The sequence below is a fragment of the Podarcis tiliguerta genome (assembly GCF_965153285.1).
Source record: "Podarcis tiliguerta genome assembly, chromosome: 8".
In the NCBI taxonomy this organism is placed as follows: domain Eukaryota; kingdom Metazoa; phylum Chordata; class Lepidosauria; order Squamata; family Lacertidae; genus Podarcis; species Podarcis tiliguerta.
In genome coordinates, this window is record NC_139541.1 from 85,370,062 (window position 1) to 85,396,558 (window position 26,497).

The 26,497-nt window shown below is 49.0% G+C and overlaps 2 protein-coding genes and 1 long non-coding RNA gene across 3 annotated transcripts in view; 1 reads left to right on the forward strand and 2 right to left on the reverse strand.

Annotated features, from left to right (window-relative positions):
- Nucleotides 1-4,830: 4,830 nt before the first annotated feature.
- LOC310684569 (mRNA decay activator protein ZFP36L2-B-like) lies at nucleotides 4,831-20,418 on the forward strand. Its single transcript, XM_083455912.1, has 2 exons — nucleotides 4,831-4,960; nucleotides 16,572-20,418. Exons 1-2 carry the CDS (start codon nucleotides 4,907-4,909, stop codon nucleotides 17,445-17,447), a joined length of 930 nt encoding a protein of 309 aa, XP_083312038.1. The 5' UTR covers nucleotides 4,831-4,906; the 3' UTR covers nucleotides 17,448-20,418.
- Nucleotides 7,180-22,798, reverse strand: LOC310684915. The gene is made up of 3 exons (XR_014514962.1): nucleotides 22,492-22,798; nucleotides 12,447-12,940; nucleotides 7,180-7,957 (listed from the first exon to the last, which is right to left on the reverse strand). It is a non-coding gene; the product is annotated as an uncharacterized lncRNA (long non-coding RNA).
- A 496-nt stretch (nucleotides 22,799-23,294) lies between these two features.
- Nucleotides 23,295-26,497, reverse strand: part of LOC310684768 (transmembrane protein 229b-like) — a 29,743-nt gene continuing 26,540 nt past the window's right edge. Inside the window, exon 2 of the mRNA XM_083456340.1 lies at nucleotides 23,295-24,290. Within this exon, the coding sequence (XP_083312466.1) occupies nucleotides 23,792-24,277 (486 nt within the window). The 5' untranslated portion in view covers nucleotides 24,278-24,290 and the 3' untranslated portion in view covers nucleotides 23,295-23,791. The remainder of the gene's footprint in view (nucleotides 24,291-26,497) is intronic.

Here is a 26,497-nt window from a genome sequence, read left to right on the forward strand (position 1 = left end):
ATCAGAAAACTTGCCAGACAGGAAAAGCAACAACACTCAAATTTCCGCTGTAGACCACCTTTTCTGTGATGTAGGTATTATGTTTGTTGGGGGCGGTCTTGGGTTACACCCCTTCTGTCATGTATGTATGATGTATGGGGGTGGTGGTCTGGAGCTCCAGGGCGGGGAATTTCAAATGTCTATATAAGGGCAGGCCCCCCTTTGTCCTGGGTCCTCCTCTTTTCCTCCGCGTAAGGGGAGCACCCTGTTGCAACAGATCAATAAAGACCAGGCTTACTAGCTGCTTTGCTTCTCAATATTTTCTGGTTGGCCTTCTCCTACCAATAGGGAACCTACGTAAGGACTCTATATGGGCTCTTGGATACCCCATAAGGGAAAAAGGTGGTAGAGTCAAGTTTGTTATGTGCAGAGCTTGGGATGGAAGCGCAGTGGAGAGAGCTCTGGACCGCTGGAAAGCACCCAGAGCCTTACCTCTTCCAACGGGCGCTGGAGGCGTGCAGGCACCAAGGCCCCGCTCCGCCTCACTTACCTCCCTGCTCTCCCCTCCCCGGACACTCTACCTGGCGCCCTCCACTGCTTGGCACCTTGGCTCGCTGTGCCACTACGCCCAATGGTAGAGCCGGCCTTGGATGGCCACACGCCTTCTAACAATGCGACCTGATGCAAAAATATATGACTTTGAAACACAAAGTGATATTGACACCTATCTGCATATAATAGCATGCCACGAAATCAACTCTCGCAATGCCAGCAAATAGGATTTTGCTTCCAACAATAAATAGTTGCTGAATTAGAATCAATAAAAATGACAGCACTCTGGCTTTTCCTTGGATCATACATCTTTTCCTAAAAATGACAACAAGGGTACAATGCATAAAAGACCACAATACATTAAAAAAAGAGTAAAAAAAGAATTGAGCAACAAAGTAACATAACTTATGAAATTATTTTTTTAGAATTAATTTTTTAAAATCACTTTGCCCTCTGCTGATGAAATCCTTGGGGCTGCACAGAAACCCATTTTATTGTTCATCCGTGGTGCTCATTCTATAGCTTTAGGCGCCAGGAAAATCTGTAGCCTTTTGGCCTCTAACAATCCGTAAGCCTTTTAGAAGTGGGTAGGATGTTTTCAATGTACCCCTGTCACTCTTGGTTTTAATGCATTTAAGAGGGGTTGTGTTTTCATTTGCTTGTTTGGATGTAAGCGGGTTTGAGTTGCCATGGGCAAGATAAAGCGAATAGACAATTTAATAAATAACTATATTGATAATTTGCGCTCCGGGCGCTATCTGTTTTGCAGCATGTTCACATCTTACAGATGCCCCTCAATTGTCCTGAAAAACACGGGACACCCTGTGGTTTGGTACGAGAACATGGTGGCCACTTTGGGTGCTGAGATCTTGCCCCCCCCCAAAAAAAAAAAGTGGGGGGGGGGCGCAATCAGTGCTGGATTTACATATAGGCTAAACAAGCTATAGCTTAGGGCCCTACTCTCTTGGGGACCCCCAAAAAATTTAAAGGAAAATAACCTGGATGTACATTCCCAAAATATAAGATAAAAAGCAAAAAAATAAAATAAAACCTACATACAGCAAGAGTGTTTTGTGTTGTGTAGGCTCCTGTGATGTAAATAATGGGCCCCGCCTGCTAGCCTGCTCCCTAAAATATCACTGGTTTGCTCATTTCTATAGGAACTTTTGTTATTGCCAAATGCCAATGTATTTGCATTACTAAGTTTGTTATGAATCAAAAATCATTTTAAGTTAGAGCTTAATAATTATTTCACTATTAATAAACTTCATTGTATTTCAGTTCAACAATTGCTTTGAGAAAATACACATTTGGTGATGTGCAAATGGCTTGAGGTACCTATGAGGTCCATAAATAACCATTCTAGCAGATACAGCATTCATCACAAAATACAGTGATGATTCTTGTTGACAAACGACAGCTGGACATAGGGCCCCATTACCTTCAGGAGCTTAGGGCTTCATCAAACTTAAATCCGGCCCTGGGTGCAATCTTGCACATGTTTTGGAGTGGCACCCCCCCAAAAAAAAGTGCATTTGGGGGTTGTGATCCCGTGTGAGTCGCAGGACTTTTGTGGGAGTGCAGCCCCAGCAGATCGAGTCCTATTTTTCGCCTCTCCATGTTGGCAGACCGGCTTCCTAGCAGCTGGGGCAGCAGGTGCTCTCAATGCTGTCTGCCTGCCCCAAGGGTCCCGATCCCCGCACAACCCTCAGCCGCTGCAGAACCCTGAACTCCATTGAGAAAGTGGGGGGATAGAAATGCAACGAGTAACTACAGTCATACCTCGGAAGTCGAGGGGAATCCGTTCTGGAAGTCCGTTTGACTTCCAAAACATTCGGAAATCAAGGCGCGGCTTCTGATTGGCTGCAGGAAGCTTCTGCAGCCAATCAGAAGCTGCGGAACCCATGCTGAACACATAGCTGTCAACTTACAGATTTGAAAATAAGGGACCAGCAGCCCAAATAAGGGATCAACGATTACTTTGATAAAATACATATTTTGTTGGTGGAAATGGCTTTAGATACCTATTAGGTCCATAAATTACCATATAACATATATTCAACACAAAAAAGCAACAATTTGTTGTTGACAAAGGACAGCTGGACATAGAAAGGGCCCCATTACCTTCAGTAGCTTATTTAAGGGACATCATCAATAAGGGACAGCAGCGGGACATGGCACTGGGATAAGGGACTGTCCTGCCAAATAAAGGACGCCTGACAGCTATGGCTGGACATTCAGGTTCCAAAGAACATTCGCAAACCGGAACACTCACTTCCGGGTTGGACAAATTCATGGAGGAACTCAATTGCCAAAACAACAGCCCTGTGAGGTAGGTTAGTCTGAGAGGCCACGACTGGCCCAAAGTCTCGCCCAGTGATGAGCTGAGTACAGGGGATTCGAACCCAGGCCTCAGTACGGCACACCAACTGCTGCACCAGACTGGCTATGCAAAGAGATAAAACATCACATAAAGAATTGTGAAAAACCCGTTACTTGGTTTGATTAGCTGCTGCCCACCCTGCTCTCTGCTCAGCTGCAGGTGAGCTACCCATTTCTGCTTCGCTCACAAGGGTCCAAGGGCCAGCATTGATGGATGCCGAAATTCGGCATCGCCTGAGCTCTGTAAGTGTGGCTTTCTCCCGATTGAAGTGCAGAGTGTTTGAGGACCGGGACATTTGCAGGGAAACCAAAATGCTTGTTTACAAAGCTATTGTACTACCAACCTTACTATATGCTTGTGAAACATGGACCACTTATAAACGCCATCTCCAACTCCTCAAAAGATTCCATCAATGAGGTCTCTGAAAAATTTAACACATCACTTGGGAAGACAGGCGAACTAATGCCAATGTACTGGAAGAAGCAAAGATCTCCAGTGTCGAAGCAATGATTCTTCAACATCAACTTCGCTGGACTGGTCGTGTTGTGCGGATGCCTGATGATCGTCTTCCAAAGCAACTACAGTGGTACCTCGGGTTAAGAACTTAATTCGTTCCGGAGATCCATTCTTAACCTGAACCTGTTCTTAACCTGAATAACCACTTTAGCTAATGGGGCTTGCTGCTGCTGCCATGCCGCTGGAGCACAATTTCTGTTCTCATCCTGAAGCAAAGTTCTTAACCCGAGGTACTATTTCTGGGTTAGCGGAGTCTGTAACCTGAAGCGTATATAGCCTGAAGCGTATGTGACCCGAGGTACCACTATACTCTGTTCGGAACTTAAAAATGGAAGCCTAATGCTGGTTTAAAGAGGTTGAAAGACTCTCTCAATGCAAATGTTTAAAAAACTGTAGTATAAACACCAACAATTGGGAAACACTGGCCTGTGAGTGCTCCAGTTGGAGAACAGCCTTGACCAAAGGTGTCCTGGGCTTTGAAGACACTCGAACTCAGGACGCAAGGGAGAAACGTGCCAAGAGGAAGGCACGCTTGGCAAACCCACACCGGGATCAACTCTTGTCCGGAAACCAATGTCCCCACTGTGGAAGGACATGTGGGTCCAGAATTGGGCCTCCACAGTCACTTGCGGACTCACTTTTAAAACCGTGTTTATGGAAGACAATCTTACCTGGCTATGAGGGATCGCAGAAGAAGAAGAAGAAGAAGAAGACCAGTGGCGTAGCGTGGGGGTGCAGGGGGGGCCGGCCGCACCGGGCGCAACATCGGGGGGGGGGCGCGCTCGCACTCGCAGCTCTCTGCCCCTACCTGGCTCACTCACTCTCTCTCACTGCAGTGCTGGCTGTGCGAATCCGATCCGAGCCGCCGGGTCGCCGCCCACTGTGGAGGGGAGGGTGCCAGGCGTGCGGTGCTGTGCGGAGAGAGAGCGAGGGACTATCTGGGGGAGGGACAGTGCAGCGGGGGGGGGTACAAATTACTTGCCTTGCCCCGGGTTAGGGGGCGCAAATTACTTGCCTTGCCCCGGGTGCTGACAACCCACGCTACGCCACTGAAGAAGACGACTCATTTCTGCAGCACTAAGAGTTCTGCATAGCTCAGAAGCCTGCACCTCTTCCTTTCGTTGAAAAGCACAGCTCCAGTTAAGGAGCCCAGATGCTTTGCTGCTCTTGCGCACCTTCCACAGGTACTCATTCCTCCCTCTCCATCCTGTTCCTTTTCTCGCCCCCCTCCCTTTCCATCCCTCCATCCCACCAGATTGTCAGCCCCCTTCTTGCCCGGGACTCCCCCTCCCCGCCCTCCCCGCCTATGCCCCGCCCACTCTGGACCAGGAGGCGTGGCTCCCCCCCAAATCTGAGATGGGAGGCAGGAGGCTTTTAAAAGAGCCGCTTCAGGGCTTTCTGGGTTTTAATCGGTTCTCCCGGGCGGGGAGGAGGGTGGGCGGTTTTTAAAGAGCCAGAGGCTTCCACGAGGCGAAGATGCCCTCGTATTTCCTGAGTCCTTTCCAGGAGCTGGACGATGCTCTCTGCAAGGTAAGGGGGTGTGCTTGTAGGATGCTGTCCTTAACTGCCGGACTTTCCCAGAAGTTCAGGAAAAGCGCTTTTCTGCCGGTTTATTTTTAGCCTTGCAACTTCCTCGTGTTGCTTAAGCGTCTGCAAACTCACTGCCCTTTTTTTAGCTACCAGAAACCTTGGTAGTTAAAAATAGGGGGGCAGGAGAAGGCAGAGAGTACTCTGAAAACTCATTTAAAACAGTGTTTTGTTTTGTTTTTTGTTTTGTTTTGTTTTGTTTTGTTTTTTGTTTTGTTTTTTGTTTTGTTTTTTGTTTTGTTTGTTTTGTTTTGTTTGTTTGCTGAAGGACTCTGCCCCTATTTTTATGGAAGCTATCAAAGTGTTTTAAGGAAACTGCAGCAAACTCTTTCCCTCCCCAGCTGTAACTTCGCTTGCAAAAATTAAAATAAAATAAAATCTCCAATTTGGAAGTTACTGGGCCAGATCAACAGGTCCAGCGTTGTATAAGAATGCAAGGATACCCAAAAAGTCTTTTGCTTTCTCCTGAGCCGCTTGCTTGGTGCATGGAGCGACCTTTCTGGATCACTGGATCCCATCACAATCTGTTATGTATGTCGAAGCAATCCGCTCTCCTCAGGAGAGGCTTCCTTCTTGCAGGGGGCAGGCGCCACTGAAAAAACTGACCCATTGCTTTGGGCCTTTATACTGAGTGGATTTTTTGCAGCAGTTCTTTTCAGTCCACCTGTTGTTCTTCATCAAACCCTCTTCTCCTCCTGCCTCACATTCTCTCTCTCCTCTTTAAGCATCCCATTTGCAAGGTCCCCTTCGGAACTCCCTGCCTCTTGATATAAAGCAGACGCCTTCGCTGTCCTCTATTTTTTGGGGGGTGCATGCTAAAAATGTTTTTGTTTGGACGAGCCGGCCCAGCTGTTCAGAAAGCCGACGCGTGTTGCAGTCTGATTTGTGTGTTTTTTTGTTCCCAAACTTTTTTGGGCCATTGCCTGCATGGGTTCCATAAACTCATCCCATCTACCCTCTTACCCTATAATAAAAAACATTATTCAGAATAGCAGTTTGCACGCCCCACAGAGGAAGATAATAACGTGATAAAACTCATATACAGTAATAAATAGTTTATTCAGACTCTTGATGAAAACTATTTAGTTCAAATGATTCAGCAAAATGTATGAACTTGATAGCAGCATTTCAAAGTCTGATAGCCTGTGAACCAGGGACCAGATCCCTGGGATTTCCACCACGGAGGGAGGGTTGCAGAGGGGCCTTGCTTTAAAGAAATTATGGGGTGTGTATAAAGCAGTGTCTGGGTGTTAAATGGGGAGTTTTTGAGTTTTGGCAAGGGTTCCCTACCTCCCAATAATTTGAGCCTTGGCTGAGCCCCAGGCGGTATGTCTCTGTTCTGCTGGGGCCCTGAATTCGAATCGAGGTCTGTTTTTAGATGATGCTTCCTTCCTGCAAAGGTGAAGGAGACTTTGCCCCGCGAAAGGGAGGGAGAGATTCTGCACATTGCCTGCAAAATGGAGATGCAGCAAGCGGGTGTTGTGGACGTCACGCTGTGCCTGGACTTCATATCCCAGAAGCCCTTGCTGCTGGAGGGTGCCACGTTGGCTATGGTGCCTGACCGCATGTGAACTGGGGCACCATCCTGCTGTGTTGTGTGGTGCTGAGTCCCAGGTCAGGGTGCACAGTTAGATATCCAGAGAGGTTCCCTGTTTGCGCGTAGCGTCTGCTGTGAACATGCTGAAAGGCCTTGGACACAGAGATTCCCCCTCCTGGTTCTTGCCCATCGGGTAATCGTGCTGGCCTACCTTACAGGGTTGTTTGTAAGGCAGAGATGAGGAACCCTCAGGGGTTCAACATCAATCTTGTTTCCTGCTTAGAACCAAATATTGAACGCAGCTGCCTGTATACTTTTGTGTGTTTAGGAGAAAATAAGAACCTAGCAAGTTCTTCCAAGTTAGTTAACAGTTTCCCTGAAGGGCAGCTTCTAAGTAAAGGTGTAAGAGCCCCTCTGAGCCTGCCAGAATTGGAGACCCTTTGGGACATCAATGCCCCACTTAGTCTTTGATCTTCTTGCAGAAATAAAGAGGTTATGGGGGCAATGGTCTGCAACTGGTGAGTCGAGACCCCTTCCTGGGTCACGGCTTGATCCAAAGTGCAATTCTCCAGCAGCCCTACAACCGTGCAAATATATGGTGAAAGATTGAGAAATTGGTCCCCAAATACGCATTAAAGGTGGGTCCTGCAACTGTAAAATGTTGAGGTCTGCTGGGTTAGAACTCCTGGCTGCAAGTTTGGTTCAAAGCTGTCAACGTTTCCCTTTTCTTGCGAGGAATCCTATTCGGAATAATGGAATTTCACATTAAAAAAAGGGAAAAGTTGACAGCTATGCTTCAGTCGGTCAGGGCATTGCTGCTAATGTTGTACACAAAACAATGTCTGCGTTGCAATGAGAGAGAAGCGAAGTAAAAAAACAACAACCCCCAAACACATCATTTATCTTGTGCCTAATCAAGAGTTCTTAACGTACAGGAAATATTAGCAACATAGAAAGGAAGGGTTTGCGGTTTGGCCTCTCCGGTTGGGGTGCAGGTTGGGCTGGAGGTGTTTGCATGTGATGGTATTCAGAGTGTGGAAATTTCCATCACAATTGGCGGTGACTCTAGGGAGCCATTGTGGTGAGACTTTTGTTCCCTGCTGCCCTGTCTGTTTCCCTGGCAACCCGGAGTATTGACCTGTAGCATATGGTCCTCCGTTGTGGGATAAAAGCCACTATTCAGCCCAGGATTTGCATCTTAGGGGCATCTGGAGGTACTTGCAGTGGTGGCTGGTACCTGCTGGACAGAGCAGGGCGATGTCTGCGTCGCGGGCCGAAGCGTTTTGCACGCCGCACGGGCGCGCGCCCCCAATAAAGTGCAAAAAGAGTAAGGAGTTGAGTTTTGCCCATGCTGAGAGAGAGATCCCAAAGGAGAACCCTGCTGGATCACAGCAACAGCCCATCTAAATAATAATAATAATTTATAATTTATACCCCGCCCATCTGGCTGGGCTTCCCCAGCCACTCTGGACGGCTTCCAAAACAATATTAAAATACAGTAATGCGTCAAACATTAAAAACTTCCCTAAACAGGACTGCCTTCAGATGTCTTCTAAAAGTCTGGGAGTTGTTGTTCTCTTTGACATCTGGTGGGAGGGTGTTCCACAGGGCGGGTGCCACTACCGAGAAGGCCCTCTGCCTGGTTCTCTGTAACTTGGCTTCTCGCAATGAGGGAACCGCCAGAAGGCCCTCGGCGCTGGACCTCAGTGTCCAGGCAGAATGATGGGGGTAGAGACGCTCCTTCAGGTATACTGGGCCTTTGAGGCCCTTTAGGGCTTTAAAGGTCAGCACCAACACTTTGAATTGTGCTCAGAAACGTACTGGGAGCCAATGTAGGTCTTTCAGGACCAGTGGTATGCGGTCTTGGTGGCCGCTCCCAGTCCCCAGTCTAGCTGCTGCATTCTGGATTAGTTGTAGTTTCCGGGTCACCTTCAAAGGTCGCCCCACATAGAGCACATTGCAGTAGTCCAAGTGAGAGATAACCAGAGCATGCACCACTCTGGCAGTCTGTGGGCAGGGAGGGTCTCATTCTGCGTACCAGATGGAGCTGGTAGACAGCTGCCTTGACACAGAATTGACCTGCACCTCCATGGACAGCCGTGAGTCCAGGATGACTCCCAGGCTGCGCTCCTGGTCCTTCAGGGACACAGTTGCCCCATTCAGGACCAGGGAGTCTAGTCCAGCATCCTGTTCTCACAGTTTCCTAGGGGAACTATAGAAATCTGGATAGACTGCCTCTGCACCTGGAGGTTCCATAAGAACATCAGAAGATCAAGCCAATGGCCCATCTAGTACAGCCTCCTGTTCTCACAGTGGCCAACCAGATGCCCACTATGGGAAACATGGAGGCAGAACCCGAGTGCGAGAGCAACTCTCCCCTCCTGGGGCTTTCAGCAGCTGGTACCCAGACCAAATGCGGACCCAGCGCATAGCCATTCTGGCTAGCTGCCATCAACAGCCCTCTCCTCCTCTTCTAGAGCCATCCAATTTGGTGACCATCCTGTTCCCCTGTGGCAGGGAGTTCCATAGTTTAACCATGTGCTGAGTCAAGAAGGTAAAGGTAAAGGGACCCCTGACCATTAGGTCCAGTCGTGGACGACTCTGGGGTTGCGGCGCTCATCTCGCTTTATTAGCCGAGGGAGCTGGTGTACAGCTTCCGGGTCATGTGGCCAGCAGGACTGAGCCGCTTCTGGCGAACCAGAGCAGCGCACGGAAACGCCGTTTACCTTCCTGCCGGAGTGGTACCTATTTATCTACTTGCACTTTGTTGTGCTTTTGAACTGCTAGGTTGGCAGGAGCTGGGGCAGAGCAACAGGAGCTCACCCTGTCGTGGGGATTCGAACCGCCGACCTTCTGATCGGCAAGTCCTAGGCTCTGTGGTTTAACCCACAGCGCCACCCGCGTCCCCTAGCTGAGTCAAGAAGGGCTTCCTTTTATCTGTCCCGAATCGTCCAACGTTCTAGCCTTGTGAGAGAGGCAGAGGAATGCCATTTCAGGGATGACCAAAACCTCCCAATGCAGTAAGCAAGCAAATTGTTTATCTGGAGGGTTGCTTTGGGTGAAGGGTGGGCTGGGCTGGCACACCAACACGCGCACACACACCCCAGACACAACTTGCGCAGTGCGCCCAGCAATTCTGCTTCCGTTCACACAATGCTCTAGATCGCCCTTCCTGAAGAACAGGTCCCCTGCAGATCTTTTGGACCACAACCTAAGTAAGGGTTGAAGGGTGAGTAATAAATTCAACCCTCATCATCATTTCCATCAGCCCCAGCCAGTTTGGCCAAAAAAAGGGATCGGAAGTTGGAGCTGAGAAAGGCTGTTCTATATTAGAATTTTTTTGAAGGGGAAGGGGCTCTAGATTTTCGCCCAGGGTCTTTTAGCTGTTGACTGCTAATCTGCATGCAGTTTGGAAGTCTCCTTGCAGAGATAATGCTAATAATAATAAATTTTATTTATATCCTGCCAGAACCAAGCTCAGGGCAGCTAACATCAAAATATACAGTGGTACCTCGCAAGACGAATGCCTTGCAAGACGAAAAACTCGCAAGACGAAAGAGTTTTTTGTTTTTTGAGTTGCTTCGCAAGACGAATTTCCCTATGGGCATGAAAGATGAAAACGTCTTGCGCCTTTTTCTTAAAGCCGTCAATGCATTCCTATGGGAAACCGTGCTTCGCAAGACGAAAAATTCACAAGACGAAAAAACTCGCAGAACGAATTAATTTCGTCTTGCGAGGCACCACTGTATAACACATTAAGACATAAAAGTCAGCAATCGACTGAAATACAGCTTAAAATCGGTTTCAAATCAAAATAAGATCAGGTGGCTACCCGCAAATTATAACTATAGGGGTTGGGAACCTGAAGTACTCACTAGGCTCAGCTATTTGTATGAGCCGGTGAGAAGAGATAGAGAGGCCACTTATATGCAGCGTCTTGTAAAAGGAGAGGGGTCAGACTGAGTCCAAACCAAAGGCCAGGCGGAACAACTCCGTCTTGCAGGCTCTGCCTGCAAGTCCCACAGGGCTCTGGTCTCTTGTGACAGAGCGTTCCACCAGGCTGGGGCCACGGCCGAAAAGGCCCTGGCTCTGGTTGAGGCCAGTCTAACCACCTTGAGGCTACGGACCTCCAAGATGTTATTGTTTGCGTTCTGTAAGATCCTCCGCGGGGTATACAGCCATATCTCATGTTGCGTCCGCTTCAGGATACGTGTTTTTGTGTTGCGTCCTGCGGCAGCCTGGAAGTACCAGAATGGGTCACTTCCGGGTTTCGTCGCTTGTGCATGCACAGAAACACTACATTTCACCGTGCGTGTGCACATGTGCGGCGCTTCAGCTTGCGTCAGTTCCGTGTTACGGGTGGGCCTCCAGAACGGATCCCATCTGTAACACAAGGTTCCACTGTACCAAGGGAGGTGGTCCCGTAGGTTCGAGATACACAAACACATATCTGCCTATATAGATAAAAATGTAAGGCTGTCGTCACGCAAACCCCATCAGAGGATTTGTAGAGCTGCACTTGGATCTGGATGAAGAAGATCCCCAGGAGGCCAAGAAAAGCAAGCATAGCAGTTAGATGGGGCAGGAAGAGGAAGCTCTAGGGATCTGATGTCTGGGAGGGATTGGAGAGGGGTTGACAAGCGGAGCAAGCAGGTTACAGGTGCTTCAGGTTACAGGCGCTTCAGGTTACAGACTCCCCTAACCCATAAATAGTACCTCAGAACTTTGCTTCAGGATGAGAACAAAAATTGCGCAGCGGCAGGAGGCCCCATTAGCTCAAGTGGTACCTCAGGTTAAGAACAGTTTCAGGTTAAGAACGGACCGCCAGAATGAATTAAGTTCTTAACCCGAGGTATAACAACAACAACAATAATAATAAGTTTATTATTTATACCCTGCCCATCTGGCTGGTTAACCCAGCCACTCTGGGCTTGCTTACAGCCATTTCTAAAAACATTAAAAAAACAAGCGTTAAAAACCTCCCAATACAGGACTGCCTTCAGAAGCCTTCTAAAAGTTGTGTAGTTCTTTATCTCCTTGACTTCTGAAGGGACGGGGCCACTACTGAGAAGGCCCTCTGCCTGGCTCCCTGTAATTTCGCTTCTCGCAGTGAGGGAACTGTCGGAAGACCACTAGTTCCAGAGGGTCTTCTCGGTGGTGGCGCCCGCCCTGTAGAACGCCCTCCCATCAGATGTCAAGGAAATAAACAACTATTTTACTTTTAAAAGTCAACTGAAGGCAGCCCTGTTTAGGGAAGTTTTTAATGTCTGACGCTGTATTGTTTTTAATATTCAGTTGGAGGGCGCCCATAGTGTCTGGGGAAACCCAGCCAGATGGGTGGAGTATAACTAAATAATAATAATAATAATAATAATAATAATAATAATAATAATAATAATATCTTTATTGTCATTGCCCCCTTCGGGAACAACGAAATTACTTGACTGCTCCATAAAAACACTAATTAAACAATACAGTATAATACAGCAAGGGAGATTAGATGACTTTCAAAGTCCGGGCTTCCCATTCAGGGCCGAGATTGCTCTGGAGAAGAAGCTGTTCTTAAGACGGCTCGTTCTTGTCTTCATCGTCCTGTATCTCCGTCCCGACGGCAAGAGCTCGAAGAGACAGTGACCAGGATGCGATGGATCTTTTACTATGTCCAGTGCCTTTCTATGGCACCTTGTGGCATAAATCTGCTCTAAGGTGGAGAGTGGGCAGCCAACAATGCTCTCTGCTGCCTTAACAACCCTGCACAACCCCATCCTGTCCTGGGTAGTACAGCTTCCGTACCACACACATAAGCCATAAGTGAGCACGCTCTCAATGGCACAGTGATAGAAGGCAAGCAGCAGTTTCTGCGGAAGATGGTTATTATTATTAGACCTGTACCTGGGGTATTTCGAACACTGCCAGGGAGCGAAACATTAAAATGCCTCTGCTGCCCCTTGGCCACGCTGGTTGCCGTGAACGATGGGAGCTGAAGTCCGTCAATATTTGGAGGGTCTCGCATTCCTCCCCCTTGATTTCAAGGCTCCTTCCCTGGGTGCCCTCCTGAGGCGCTGAGCCAGGCAGGTGTCATCCGCCCAGCAACCAGATGGAGATCCATTTAGTTAATAGCATCCTCTGGGACGAGGAGCTGCCTCCGTCCGAGGGATTTGCAGAGGGAGAGCGCAGCCACAAGCTTGCACCTCGCGGGGGATGCCCAGGGAGGGCTCAGAGCGGCTGGCCTTGGCTTAGACGTCGCCGGATTGCACAGCTCAAAACAATTAGCCCACGGGGTGGACAGGTCGGCCGGCAAATCGCTTCCTCCTCGGCGTCACTTGGCGCGAGAGAGCAGCCCTGGTCCCCGGAGGTCAAGCATTGAAAACGGAAGAACTCTTTGCCTGCAGAGAAGTGTAGAAGTCATAGTTGCATCAGGGACTTGCATGGAATTATAGAATCGTAGAAATGTGGGATTGGAAGGGGACCCCAAAGGACATCTAGTCTAACCCACTGCAATGCAGGAATCTCAGCTCAAGCATCCATGACAGATGGGTGCCCAACCTCTGCTTAAAAACCTCCAAGGAAGGAGAGTCCGCCACCTCCAGTGGGAATCTGTTCCACAGCTCTTACTGTCAGAAAGTTTTTTCCGAGTGTTTAGTCAGAATCTCCTTTCTTGTAACTTGAAGCCATGGGTTCGATTCATACCCTCCAGAGTGGGAGAAAACAAGCTTGGAAGTAATAGTGCCACTGTATTCTGCTCTGGTCAGACCTCACCTGGAGTACTGTGTCCAGTTCTGGGCACCACAGTTCAAGAAGGACACTGACAAACTGGAACGTGTCCAGAGGAGGGCAACCAAAATGGTCAAAGGCCTGGAAACGATGCCTTATGAGGAACGGCTAAGGGAGCTGGGCATGTTTAGCCTGGAGAAGAGGAGGTTAAGGGGTGATATGATAGCCATGTTCAAATATAGAAAAGGATGTCACCTAGAGGAGGGAGAAAGGTTGTTTTCTGCTGCTCCAGAGAAGCGGACACGGAGCAATGGATCCAAACTACAAGAAAGAAGATTCCACCTAAACATTAGGAAGAACTTCCTGACAGTAAGAGCTGTTCGACAGTGGAATTTGCTGCCAAGGAGTGTGGTGGAGTCTCCTTCTTTGGAGGTCTTTAAGCAGAGGCTTGACAACCATATGTCAGGAGTGCTCTGATGGTGTTTCCTGCTTGGCAGGGGGTTGGACTCGATGGCCCTTGTGGTCTCTTCCAACTCTAGGATTCTATGATTCCATCTATCACATGACAGCCCTTTTTATATTGGAAGATGGCCATCATATCTCCTCTCAGTCTCCTCTTTTCCAGGGTAATCAGTACATTTCTGAGCACAATTCAAAGTGTTGCTGCTGACCTTTAAAGCCCTAAATGGCCTCGGCCCAGTATACCTGAAGGAGCGTCTCCACCCCGGACACTGTCCGTTCTGCCCAGACACTGAGGTCCAGCGCTGATGGCTTTCTGGCGGTTCCCTCCTTGCGAGAAGCAAAGTTACAGGGAACCAGGCAGAGGGCATTCTCGGTGGTGGCACCTGCTTTGTGGAACACCCTCCCTTCAGATGTCAAGGCAATAAGCAACTATTTTACACATCTGAAGGCAGCCCTGTTTTTGTGTGCGTCCTATGGAGCGAATGCAGGCTTCAGGAAGCTATCCGCAAGCCTTCGGAGCGCTCCCAAGGCTTGCGGATAGCAGCCCGAAGCCTGGGGCATGCTGCGTTGCGCGCCCCGGGATTCGGGCAGATATCCGCAAGCCTTGGGAGCCGGGCCGGAGTTCCCGCCGGGCTCCCAAGGCTTGCAGATAGCAGCCTCCAAACCCGACCTGTTCTGTTTTTCCTGTTCTCCCCCTCCTATGGTCCGGTGCGTCCAATAGAGCGAAAAATACGGTATCTATCCATCATATTATCAACCATTAAATTTGTGTATGTTTATTCAAAACCTGCCAGGGAGTCCAGTTCATTTTGTTGTCTTTTTAGATAGTTTGTAAAAAGTTCCCATTCCTCCTTGAAGTCACAGTTGTCCTCGTCTCGCAATTTGTAAGTCAATTGGGCCAGTTCTGCATAATTCAACAAACTGGAACGTGTCCAGAGGAGGGCAACCCAAATGGTCAAAGGCCTGGAAACGATGCCTTATGAGGAACGGCTAAGGGAGCTGGGCATGTTTAGCCTGGAGAAGAGGAGGCTAAGGGGTGATATGATAGCCATGTTCAAATATATAAAAGGATGTCACCTAGAGGAGGGAGAAAGGTTGTTTTCTGCTGCTCCAGAGAAGCGGACACGGAGCAATGGATCCAAACTACAAGAAAGAAGATTCCACCTAAACATTAGGAAGAACTTCCTGACAGTAAGAGCTGTTTGACAGTGGAATTTGCTGCCAAGGAGTGTGGTGGAGTCTCCTTCTTTGGAGGTCTTTAAGCAGAGGCTTGACAACCATATGTCAGGAGTGCTCTGATGGTGTTTCCTGCTTGGCAGGGGGTTGGACTCGATGGCCCTTGTGGTCTCTTCCAACTCTATGATTCTATTATTATTATTATTATTATTATTATTATTATTTATCATACCCAGCTCCTTCAACCATTCCTCATAAGGCTTGGTTTACAGACCCCTGGTCATCTTGGTCACAATCCTTTGCACGCCTTCCAGCTCGTCAACATCCTTCTTAAAATTCCGGAGCCCAGAACTGGACACAGGACTACAGGTGTGTTCTGACCAAGGCAGAATAGAGTGGGATTATTGCGTCCCTCGATCTGGACACAGGACTGATGCAGCCCAGAATAGCATTCGCCTTTTTTGCTGCTGCATTACTCCGTTGATTCAGGTTTAGCTCTCCCCAGGGAGTCTAGCCTGATGCCTTCATTAGTTATCTTCAGCTGCCAGGTGAAAACCTTCCTTTTTAACCAGGCCTGTGGCTTTTCCCATCTAGGGCCTTTTAGAGCGAGTGGCATGTCTTGATTCCTGCATTGCAGGGGGTTGGACTAGATGACCGTTGAGGTCCCTCCCAACTCTACAATTCTATTATTCTCTCTCTCTCTCTTCCCTGGCTTTAATGTACTGTATTTTTCGCTCCATAAGATGCACCTGACCATAAGACACACCTAGTTTTTAGAGGAGGAAAACAAGAAAAAAAATATTCTGAACGAAACAGTGGAAGTATGATTTTTGTGGTTCATGCTGTGGCCACAGACATGTGATTTGACGGTGGGTTTGGGGTAGCCCAATGCAAAAATCCTGAGGATCCATGTGGATCCGTGCTTTGTAACCACGTTTTTGCGCCATTGCGGCCCCACGAAACAGTGGGTGCGTGATTTTTGGGGGGCAGGCTGTAGCCATGGACATGCTATGTGATCTAATGGTGAATTTGGGGTGACCCACTGTAAAAATCCTGAGAATCCATGGGCTTTTACCTCCCACCTCCCAGGCAGCCTCCTTTATCCCTAGCATCCCTTATCTCTCTTCCAATCCCACCAATCAGCTGCTTCCTTTCAACACTCCTTTCCCTCTTGTTTGCCTTAATGTCTTTTCTTTAGCTGGAGCAGTTTTTTGCTCCTCCTTTTCTTCTAATTTCTCTCCTCATTGCTTTCGTCTTCCTATTTCCCCCCTTTGCAAGTTTGCTGTCTTTACCTCCCCCTTCCCAGGCAGCCTCCTTTATCTCTAGCGTCCCTTATCTCTCTCCCCGATCAGCAAACAATCAGCAGCTTCGTTTCAACACCCACTTCCCTCTTTCAAAAAAAAAAAAAAAAAGCATGATCTGCTTTTTGCCCCTGGGCAATTCGGCTCCAGGGACCACGCATTCACTCCATAAGACGCACAGACATTTCCCCTTACTTTTGAGGAAGAAAAAAGTGTGTCTTATGGAGCGAAAAATACGGTAAGTTATGTTTGGGTTTTCCATTTTTCTGTACATCGCTTTGAGTTGCCTGTGGCCAAAAAAACTCCTAAACAGTGACTGATAAATTCAATTCCCATAATATCCCCCCAATTCCCTCTTTCGTAGACATTCCTGAGCCTGAACCTGAACGAGGACGACAACAGCCCAGACGCCAGGCGTTTCCTCCGGTTCCAGCGCACCTTCTCTGCCTGCCCTGTCGCTCTCTCGGCTTCCGGCTTCGAAGGAACCGGCTGTGCGGCGCACCCGGCTGACGCCGTCACTCCCCACACGGCCGCGGCCGGTCCGAGCGACCCAGCGTGGCCCCTGCAGCAGCTGTGGGGCCGGGACTCTGAGCTGCCGCCCACGTCCCTCCAGCGCATCCCTTTCCGAGCGGACCGCTCGACCAGCCTAATCGAGGGCTGCTGCCGCGGCGACACCAAGCCGCCCTCGTCCCGCTACAAGACGGAGCTGTGCCGCACCTTTGAGGAGAGCGGCGTCTGCAAGTACGGGGCGAAGTGCCAGTTTGCCCACGGCGTGGCTGAGCTGCGGGGGCTCAGTCGACACCCCAAGTACAAGACGGAGCCTTGCCGCACCTTCCACACCTCCGGCATCTGCCCCTACGGCGCACGCTGCCACTTCATCCACAACGCAGAGGAGCGCCGCGTGCCGCCCCCGCGGGCACCCTTGCCGACTCGCCACTGCCCCGCCGCTGACCCCCTGCCTCTGGGCCTTCCAGAGACCTCCTTCCCTCGTGACGCCCTGAGCCAGCCGACTCTCGCCTGCCCCCTCCGCACCGCCGGCGGAGTCGCTCGGGGCCCCCTGCCCTGCCCCTTCGCCTTCCCTGCCCTACTGACGCTGCAGAAGAGCCTTTCCGCCGACTCCCTCTCCGACCAGGAAGACTCCCGGAGTTCGGGGGGCAGCAGCGGGTCAGAATCTCCGGGGCTGGGCCCGCTGGGTCGGCGGCTGCCCATCTTCAGCCAGATCTCCGTCTCCGACGACTGAAGGGACCATTTCGAGGTTGGGAGGAGAAACTGAGGCATGGAGAGAAAGATGCGAGGTTGCCCTTGTCCGCACCCAGAGAGAGCTGGAGGCAACTAGGAGCCTCTGGTCTTTGTGTGTGGACGCCCACCTGACTTTCCACTTCTGCTTAAACAGGTTCGCTAGGTTCCCGCACCGATTCAAAAACCTCATCAACCTCTTTATGCAGAGGCAACAGTGTGTGTTTTTGTGGAGGGGCGAGAGGTGTGTCTTTCTCAGACCACTTCCAGCGCTCTTAAAAATGGTCTGGTTTCTCTAGATATCCCGAGTTGTTTGGGAAGACTCTTTTTTATGCTGTCGGTGATTTATTATTATTATTATTTGATTAAAAAAACTGACGTTTCTCAAGCAATGGAATGAGATGAACAACCTCTGCGCTATTGCTGAGTGAGAAGGGCGTGGAACCACGAGAACAGGCGACGTTCTGCTTGCTGCAATAGTTTTACAGAGAGTGGCCGGGGACATGTGGGAAGTCTGGCGCAAAGCAGACTCCATGGAACGTGGCGAGATTTTTTGTGGCATCCAGAAGGGTGTTGTTTTCTGCCGGGCTACTCACATTTTCTCAGGGTCTCCTCCCCCAACTTGGCGCTCATATTTTGGACTATGACTCCCATTATCCACAGTCATCCTTGCACCTGGCTGGGAGTTGTACTCCAAAAGCTCTGGCGTGGGCACCAAGTTGGGGAAATCTGGCTTAGGGCCTTGGCAAAAAAAAAAAAAAAAAATTGTGACCCGTGACTTATTGGGTTGTATCTGACTCCAAAAGTTTTGCAGAACTTTATTTCGATAGCGTTGGGATGTAGTCAACCAAATCCTACACAGAGTAGACCCACTGGCATTCAGGGACTTAAGTCGGCCGTGTTCCTTATCTCCAATTGGCCTACTCTGTGTAGCGCTAGCATTGGATAGGGCCCTGAGTGTTGGCTCCTGTCTCCATGTGAGAAGGGGCCGACGGATCTGCAGCTACCCGTGCTTTTTGTCGTTGCAATATGGAAAACCTTAATTTTGGTGGTTGCTTTCCTCACCCCCCCCAAAAAAGCCTTAAGCAAGGGTTTTCCTTTGTGTTGTTTCAGCTGAGGATCTGGCAGCATGCAAAAATGGAAAGCCAAGAACTTTCTGGCTACGGGCAGAAAAGCTGGAGGACGAAACTGACAGAATGAAAAACTTAAACTGAGAAATACTCGCCTGCCAAGATCTCTCTCTCTCTCTCTCTCTCTCTCTCTCTCTCTCTTTCTTTCTCTCTTTACTGAGGGGGTGGGAGAAATGGGAGAGAAAACCTCGAAAACTGACCAGAGACCGAAAGCATTTTTTAATTTTTAAGGGAGCGGCGACACATTGGAATCGGAACTCTTCCCACAAATTTGGGTGCTTAGAGGAAAGAATGCTGGATGTTTCTGAATGGCTGGGTGAGGAAGAAGGCTGGGTGAAGAAAGAGATTGTATTGACGGCGGGTTTCTCAGGCCAAACACCCAAATGCTTCTTAATTTATTCATTTTTGCAGAGCAGGTTGGGAAGATGAGCTGGGTCCAAGGATGGAGGCCGCTGGGCGGTGCCAACTGAGATTTTCCCATCAGCCCTTGCGGGGTCTGATGGGAGATGCTGTCCCAAACATCTGGAGGGACCCCAGATAGCGACTTGGGCTGGCCCTCCGGTTTTTGCAACGGAAACAGCAGCCCTTCGCGTTCTTCTTTCCATGACAAGCGTGTGGCTTGCTTGGAAGCTCTCGGTCGCACAAGTATGTCAACACAACATGGGTTTTTTGGGCTCATGTCTGGGTTACCTGATAAAAAAGATCTAGAAAACATTGTCTGCAGACTCAAAAATGGGTTGAGAGGGTTCCCCTTTATGCCATCGCCCCCGATGCAAAGGGCTAAACCTCGTTTTCCCTGGGAAAGTGGGTTGAGATCTGTCTTTTGAAACCGCCTTCAAGTCTCCAAGATTGAGGGGGGGGGGAGAGACGGGGAGGGGGGGTCGTTGTCTGTCTCCTGCATTAATTCGCTCATCCCCTTATTGCACAGCCGGTCTTCTTAAAGAGCCAGACCACCTGTGCCCTTCACAATAATGCTTCTGTAGTGGGGACAGGATTAGCCCCCAAGTTTGTGTGTGTGTGTTTTAAAAAAAAGATATTCTCTTCAGTTTTTTTGAAGAAAGTGTGGTATTTCCCCCACAGGGACGACGACGACTTCTTTTTTCCCTTTAAAATATAAGGGGGAATTTTGCAGGTTCGGATTATGTTGCACGGAGGGGTTTCCGTTCTCGAATTCCCTTTCAATCTCTATTTATGCGCGATTGAGGGTTCTCATAATTTTTTCAGGAGCTTGGTGGGCGAATTGCACCTCTCATAACCGAGCTAATATTTCTGTGCATCGGAAAACAATCCTTAATCTCGTGCTGGTTTTGCAGCTCACTCTTCCAAGGCATGTTTGATGTGTGGATCAGAGGAACACATTGTGTCGCCTGAGATTGCGGGCGATTCCTACCTACACAAGTTCTGTGTATGGAGAAAGCATATCAGGCGATAAACTATCTCCAGGGAGTGGGAATCCGGGATAGAGAACCTTGGAATTGGCGAAACTCCACCCTGAATCCTTAATATATTGTAAGCTATTTATTGCATCCTTTTTTAAAAAATATATGAAGGTTATTTCTGATATTTGGAACCAAATATTATTTTTTTCTCCTTTTTATAGAAGTGTGTAAAAGGTTCTTAGTTTATCTGCTAACTTTAAAAATTGAAAAAGCCAACGTCTGCCTTAATTTGGTGTGTGTCGGGGGAATATTCAGTATTAACTTATTGTTGTTTGTGTCTTTTTATTTATAGTCTCTCTTTCCCCTTTCGTTAACGGGTTTCTGTGTTAATCAGAACGACTTTTAAAATGGATGTGTCTGCATTTCCGGTTTGATCCTGTCGTAATAAAGTCTTGTCTTATTTTAAACTCTCTCGTCTTGATTTATTTTTTAAAAACCTCACTCTGAACCAGCTAGAACCTACTAGGGTGCTCAGGCAGACTTGAAGGTAAATGTGGGTAAACTTGGAGCTCCACGTACATGGATAAAATATTTTCTATGTTTTTAGCTTTTATTCTTTTTTTAGCTGCATCTTTGGGTCTTTATTTGCAAAGCCGCCTTGAGTCTGGGCTAAGCTTAAAGGCGAGATAGAAATGTATATGATAATCAATTAAGAAGTATCAACATTCTTCGATCAAATCCTGCAAGGGTCGGGTTTCGTGCAAGGCAAGGATCTCACCTGCGGTGAATTTCTGCAACCCTCCCCAAAAATAACCCCTCTCTTTTTTCGCCTCCAGCCACACTGCAAAATCTTTTTGTGCATTTTCTCCAGGTTTGGCCGGCTGCTTCTTTGAATCCATAACAGATGTTCGGGCCTTTGCAGCGAGTTTTCCCAGCGATCCATCTTCTTGCCCTGCCTCCCCCTTTCTTGCGAGAACAAAAGGCGTGCTTGTTTTATTTTATTTTTAAAGGAAGAATCGCCATCCCCTGTGATGTCAGGATGCCCAGAGATTCTCAAACCCACCCCACAAAAGTGTACAGCCTTACGGGAATGGCCCCAGATCACAAAAGCCCCACAGGCAGCCTGGGAGAGGAGGGGTTCAACAGATCGACCCACCCTAAAACACCCTCACCCTAGACTACTGATCCCCCTAAGCAGGGCTGAATCGCCGGGACTCACTGCTATCCCAGAGATGAAAAATAAAACGCTACTACTTTTGGGAAGCATTTAATGTTTGGTGCATTCCTGTATTTTAATATTTTGTTGGAAGCTGCCCAGAGTGGCTGGGGTGGCCCAGCCAGATGGGCGGGGTATAAATAATAAATTATTTTTATTTTTATTTATTATTACCAAGAGATCTGTTTGCGTGAGGACTGTTCAGTGCTGGATGTACATATAAGCTAAACAAGCTCTAGCTTAGAGCCCCACTCTCTTGGGGGGGGCCCCAAAAAATTTAAAGGGAAAAAACTGGGTGTACAAAATATAAGATAAAAAACAAATAAAATAAAACCTACCTACAGCAACCGTGTTTTGTGTGGTGTAGGCTCCTATGATGTAAGTCATGGGCCCCACCTGCTAGCCTGCTCCCTAAAATATCACTGGTTTGTTCCTTTCTATATATAGGGTGCCTACATTCTGCATGTGCAAATGGCTCAAGATACCTATTAGGTCCATAAGTTACCATATAGCATATATTCAACACAAAAACCTGCGGCAATTTGTTGTTGTCAAAGGACAGCTGGACATATAAAGGGCCCCATTACCTTCAGTAGGTTAAAGGTAAAGATAAAGAGACCCCTGACCACTAAGTCCAGTCGTGACCAACTCTGGGGTTGCGGTGCTCATCTCATTTTACTGGCTGAGGGAGCTGGCGTACAGCTTCCGGGTCATGTGGCCAGCAGGACTTAGCCGCTTCTGGCGAACCAGAACAGCGCATGGAAACGCCGTTTACCTTCCCGCCGGAGCGGTACCTATTTATCTACTTGCACTTTGACGACAGAGGACGAGATGGTGGGACAGTGTTCTCAAAGCTACCAGCATGAGTTTGACCAAGCTGTGGGAGGCAGTGGAAGACAGAAGGGCCTGGTCTGGTCCGTGGGGTCATGAAGAGTCAGACACGACTAATTGACTGGGAAAACCATAGCTTGAACTATATGGACCTTTGTCGGCAAGGTGACATCTCTGCTTCTGAAGATGCTGTCTACGTTTGTCATCGCTTTTCTCCTGTGAAGAAGCCATGGTTTTCCCAGTAGTGATGTATGGAAGTGAGAGCTGGACCATAAAGAAGGCTGATCACCGAAGAATGGATGCAGTTAGTTAGTTAGTTGTAAATGGAATTTAAACAGTGTGTCCACATTTGATACGCTGCTATATAATCCAGCAATGTTCTTTCCCATGGTCCGGATCCTTCTTCTTACTCGCAAGGAGTTCAGTGAAGTTTCCTAGCACATTAAAAAAATGTTCCTTTCACACATCATCTACAATCCTGAACCTACTTACCTGTGAGTGAAATTGAGAAGGCTGACTTCTGAGTAGACGTGGTTCAGATCGCCCCGTGAATCCTTTTCATCTCTCCCTCGGTGAGAGTTAAGAGCATAAGAACTTGGTCAGTTGCCCATGAGACATTTAGTCCCGGGGTTGTGGGTTTGAGCCCATGTTGGGTGAAAGACTGCTGCTTTGCCAGGGGTTGGTCTAGATGACCCTCATGGTCCCATCCAACTCTAGGGTTCTAAGAAGAGGCTCCTGGATTGGCCCGTCTAGTCCAGCATCCTCACAGCAGCCAACCAGATGCAGCGCGTAGTTCCTGTGGAACTCACTGCCACAGGAAACAGTGATGGCCACCAACCTAGATAATAATATAATCATAATTTATTTATACTCCGCCCATCTGGCTGGGCTTCCCCAGCCACTCCGGGTGGCTTCCAACAAAATATTAAAATACAGTAATGCATCAGACATCAAAAGCTTCCCTAAACAGGGCTGCCTTCAGATGTCTTCTAAAAGTCTGGTAGTTGTTCTTCTCTTTGACATCTGGTGGGAGGGCGTTCCACAGGGCGGGCACCACTACTGAGAAGGCCCTCTGCCTGGTTCCCTGTAGCTTTGCTTCTCACGGGGAGGGAACCGCCAGAAGGCCCTCGGAGCTGGACCTCAGTGTCTGGGCAGAATGATAGGGGTGGAGATGCTCCTTCAGGTCTACTGAGCCTTTGAGGCTATTTAGGGCTTTAAAGGTCAGCACCAACACTTTGAATTGTGCTCAGAAACGTACTGGAAGCCAATGAAGATCTTTCAAGACCGGTGTTATGCTGTCTTGGCGGCCGCTCCCAGTCACCAGTCTAGCTGCCGCATTCTGGATTAATTGCAGTTTCCGGGTCACCTTCAAAGGGAGCCCCACGTAGAGCGCATTGCAGTAGTCCAAGCGGGAGATAACCAGAGCATGCACCACTCTGGCAAGACAGTCTGCGGGCAGGTAGGGTCTCATCCTGCGTACCAGATGGAGCTGCCCTGGACACAGAATTGACCTGCGCCTCCATGGACAGCAGTGAGTCCAAAATGACTCCCAGGCTGCGCACCTGGTCCTTCAGGGGCACAGTTGCCCCATTCAGGACCAGGGTGTCCTCCACACCCGCCCGCCCCCTGTCCCCCCAAAACAGTACTTCTGCCTTGTCAGGATTCAACCTCAGTCTGTTGGATGGGTTTAAAAGAGGATTATAGGTCCAAGAGGAAGAGGAGGAGGAGGAGGGTGGAGTGCCACCAAGCAGACCGTGGCTCTTTTCTCCTCCTCCTTAAAACCAGCCGGAGGTCAGTCGTCCTTCAGCGCAAATTTGGGCATGGGACGAGGTTTGGCTTTCCAGGGCTCGTCCAGCCGGAGCCTCAAAACGTTGGCTAGGACCCACTTCTCAAGCAGGAGGGATCCCACGAACCAGATGAGGCTGTGCTCTAGGGCCACGATCCCCAGGAAGCTGTAGCGGAACTCGCTGAAGTCCCAGGGGCAGGCGCCGAAACAGCGGAGGACGTAGCCCGTCGAGAACTGCCACAGGTAGATGCAGAGGCTGTAGAGGACGCAGCGAGTCAGGAGGCAGCAGTCGTTGCGCAGCCAGAGGTAGATGCGCTCCAACGCCAGGCCGCAGGTCCCGTAGGCGAAGAAAGACAGCAAGGTGGTGGCCCCGCCGAAGGCCCAGTCCTCGCCCGAGATGACGGCCGTGAACAGGATTTCCAAGAGGTAGCCGTGGAAGGCGTAGAGGTACGCTCGGCAGAGGGGGTTCAGGGGCTCGGGGGCCGTCCCCATGGCTCACCGCGACCTGCGCGCAGGAAGAGATGGGGCACGTCAGGCAGAGGGTGGTGGAAATGAAGAATTGGCAAAAAAGTTGAAAAAACATTTTCATGTATGCGACAACGGCCACGAGAGTTCTGGTAGCACAAGGATGGAAGACTGAAGAAACCCCAACTAAAGAATCATGGCAAGAAAAACTGATGGACTATGCAGAACTGGCAAAACTGACATACAGTGCCTCGCAAGACGAAAAGAATCCGTTCCGCGAGTCTCTTTGTCTTGCGGTTTTTTTCGTCTTGCGAAGCAAGCCCATTAGCAGCTTGGCGGATCAGCTGATAAGCGGCTTAGCGGCTTGGGGAAAAGGGGGCGGGAAGGAAAAAAAACCCGCAGGAACTCGCAATACATTTTCGTCTTGCGAAGCAAGCCCATAGGAAATTCGTTTTGCGAAGCACCTCCAAAAAGGAAAACCCTTTCGTCTAGTGGGTTTTCCGTCTTGCGAGGCATTCGTCTTGCAGGGCACCACTGTATATGCTACGGGACAAGGATAACTGTGACTTTAAGGATGAATGGGAACCTTTCACAAAGTATCTGAAGACCAACAAAGGGAACTGGACTCCTTGGCAGGTTTTGAATAAACATTCACAATTTTTTTACTGATAATAATCAGCTAAACAGTTTGAGGATCTATACAACTTTGTAACATGCAGAAAACAGCATTATTGGAGAAACCAAAGATTGGAACTGAGGGAAGTTGGGGGGTGGGGGGGGTTGTGGGGGGGGAGGAAAAATGGGGGGAGGGAAATAAGGGTATGTTTTTGGATAATATGTCTTGTTATAACTTTGAATTAAAAAAAAGGAAATGAAGAATTGGGAGGGGACCTCCAGGGGCCAACTAGACCAACCCCCACCTGCAATGTGGAGATCAACGCAGAAGAACCGCAGACAGGTAGCTGCTCCGGAACGAATTAAGTACTTAACCCGAGGGACCACAGTATATATATTTAAAATAATAATAAAATAAAATAAAGCCCTGCTCACTCTCGGGTCTGCACATCACCGTGTTTTGCGACGTGATTGTTGCAACCTTGAGGGCTAGAAGCATGCTGTTTTGCCATGAATGAAACACAAAAGCTGTGGGTTCCTCCTGGATCCTGCCCAGCTTGCACAGTCGCCTCACCCATTAGACTGCTCTAACCACTCTGTTGCCTAACCCAGTCTAGGTGGTGCTGCCTCAGACAGGTTCCCCAAGATTTTCCACCAGTTGCAATTCAGAAGAACGTGTAGTGAGCTTGCTCAGATCACGGCCCAGGACTCTGTTTCCAGCTGTGGCTACACAAAAAAAGGTAAAGGGACAACTAGATGGTTAAGTCCAGTCCAAGGCGACTCTGGGGTTGCGGCACTCATCTCGCTTTCAGGCCGAGGGAGCTGACAGCTTTCTGGGTCATGTGGCCAGCATGACAAAATCACTTCTGGTGCAAAGGGACACTGTTATGGAAGCCAGAGATCATGGAAATGCCGTTTTCCTTCCCGCCGGAGTGGTACCTATTTATCTACTTGCACTGGTGTGCTTTCGAACTGCTAGGTTGGCAGGAGCAGGGACCGAGCAACAGGAGCTCACCCCTTCATGGGGATTCGAACCGCTGACCTTCTGATTGGCAAGCCCAAGAGGCTCAGTGGTTTAAGGAAAGGCCATAAGCAGGAAACAGTCCTTTCCGTTCCCATCCGCCAGGAATGGGCATTCACAGATAGACTCCCCCTCAGCATGGAGGCTCCACTCTGCCCTATCTGTTCACTAGCCATCGAAGGATATATATTTCTCTCTCTCCTCCATGACTTTGTCCAATCCTCCTTTAAAGGCATCCAAAACAGCGACTATCATTGCATCTTAAGGCTGAGCATTCAATGTACGGGCAATTGCTCATTTGCCTGCTTCTTAAACCTGCTGCCAACAGCATTCATTTGGCTGGAGTAGCAATTCAAGTTACCAGACCACATGGTAAATGCACAATCACACTTAAAAATAAAATAAAATACCCCTCTTCCTATTCATCTTGAACAATATGCACACAAAGGCATGTTGAGGTTTTTAAGCAGAGGTTGGCTGGCCATCTGTTGGGGATTCTTTTGCCCTGCACTCCTGTGGGTTGGGCTGGATGATCGCTGAGGGTCCCTTGTGACAATTCTACGATTCTATGAGGTCAGGGTTTGGTCCCATCAGCCCCACCAGCCAGCAGG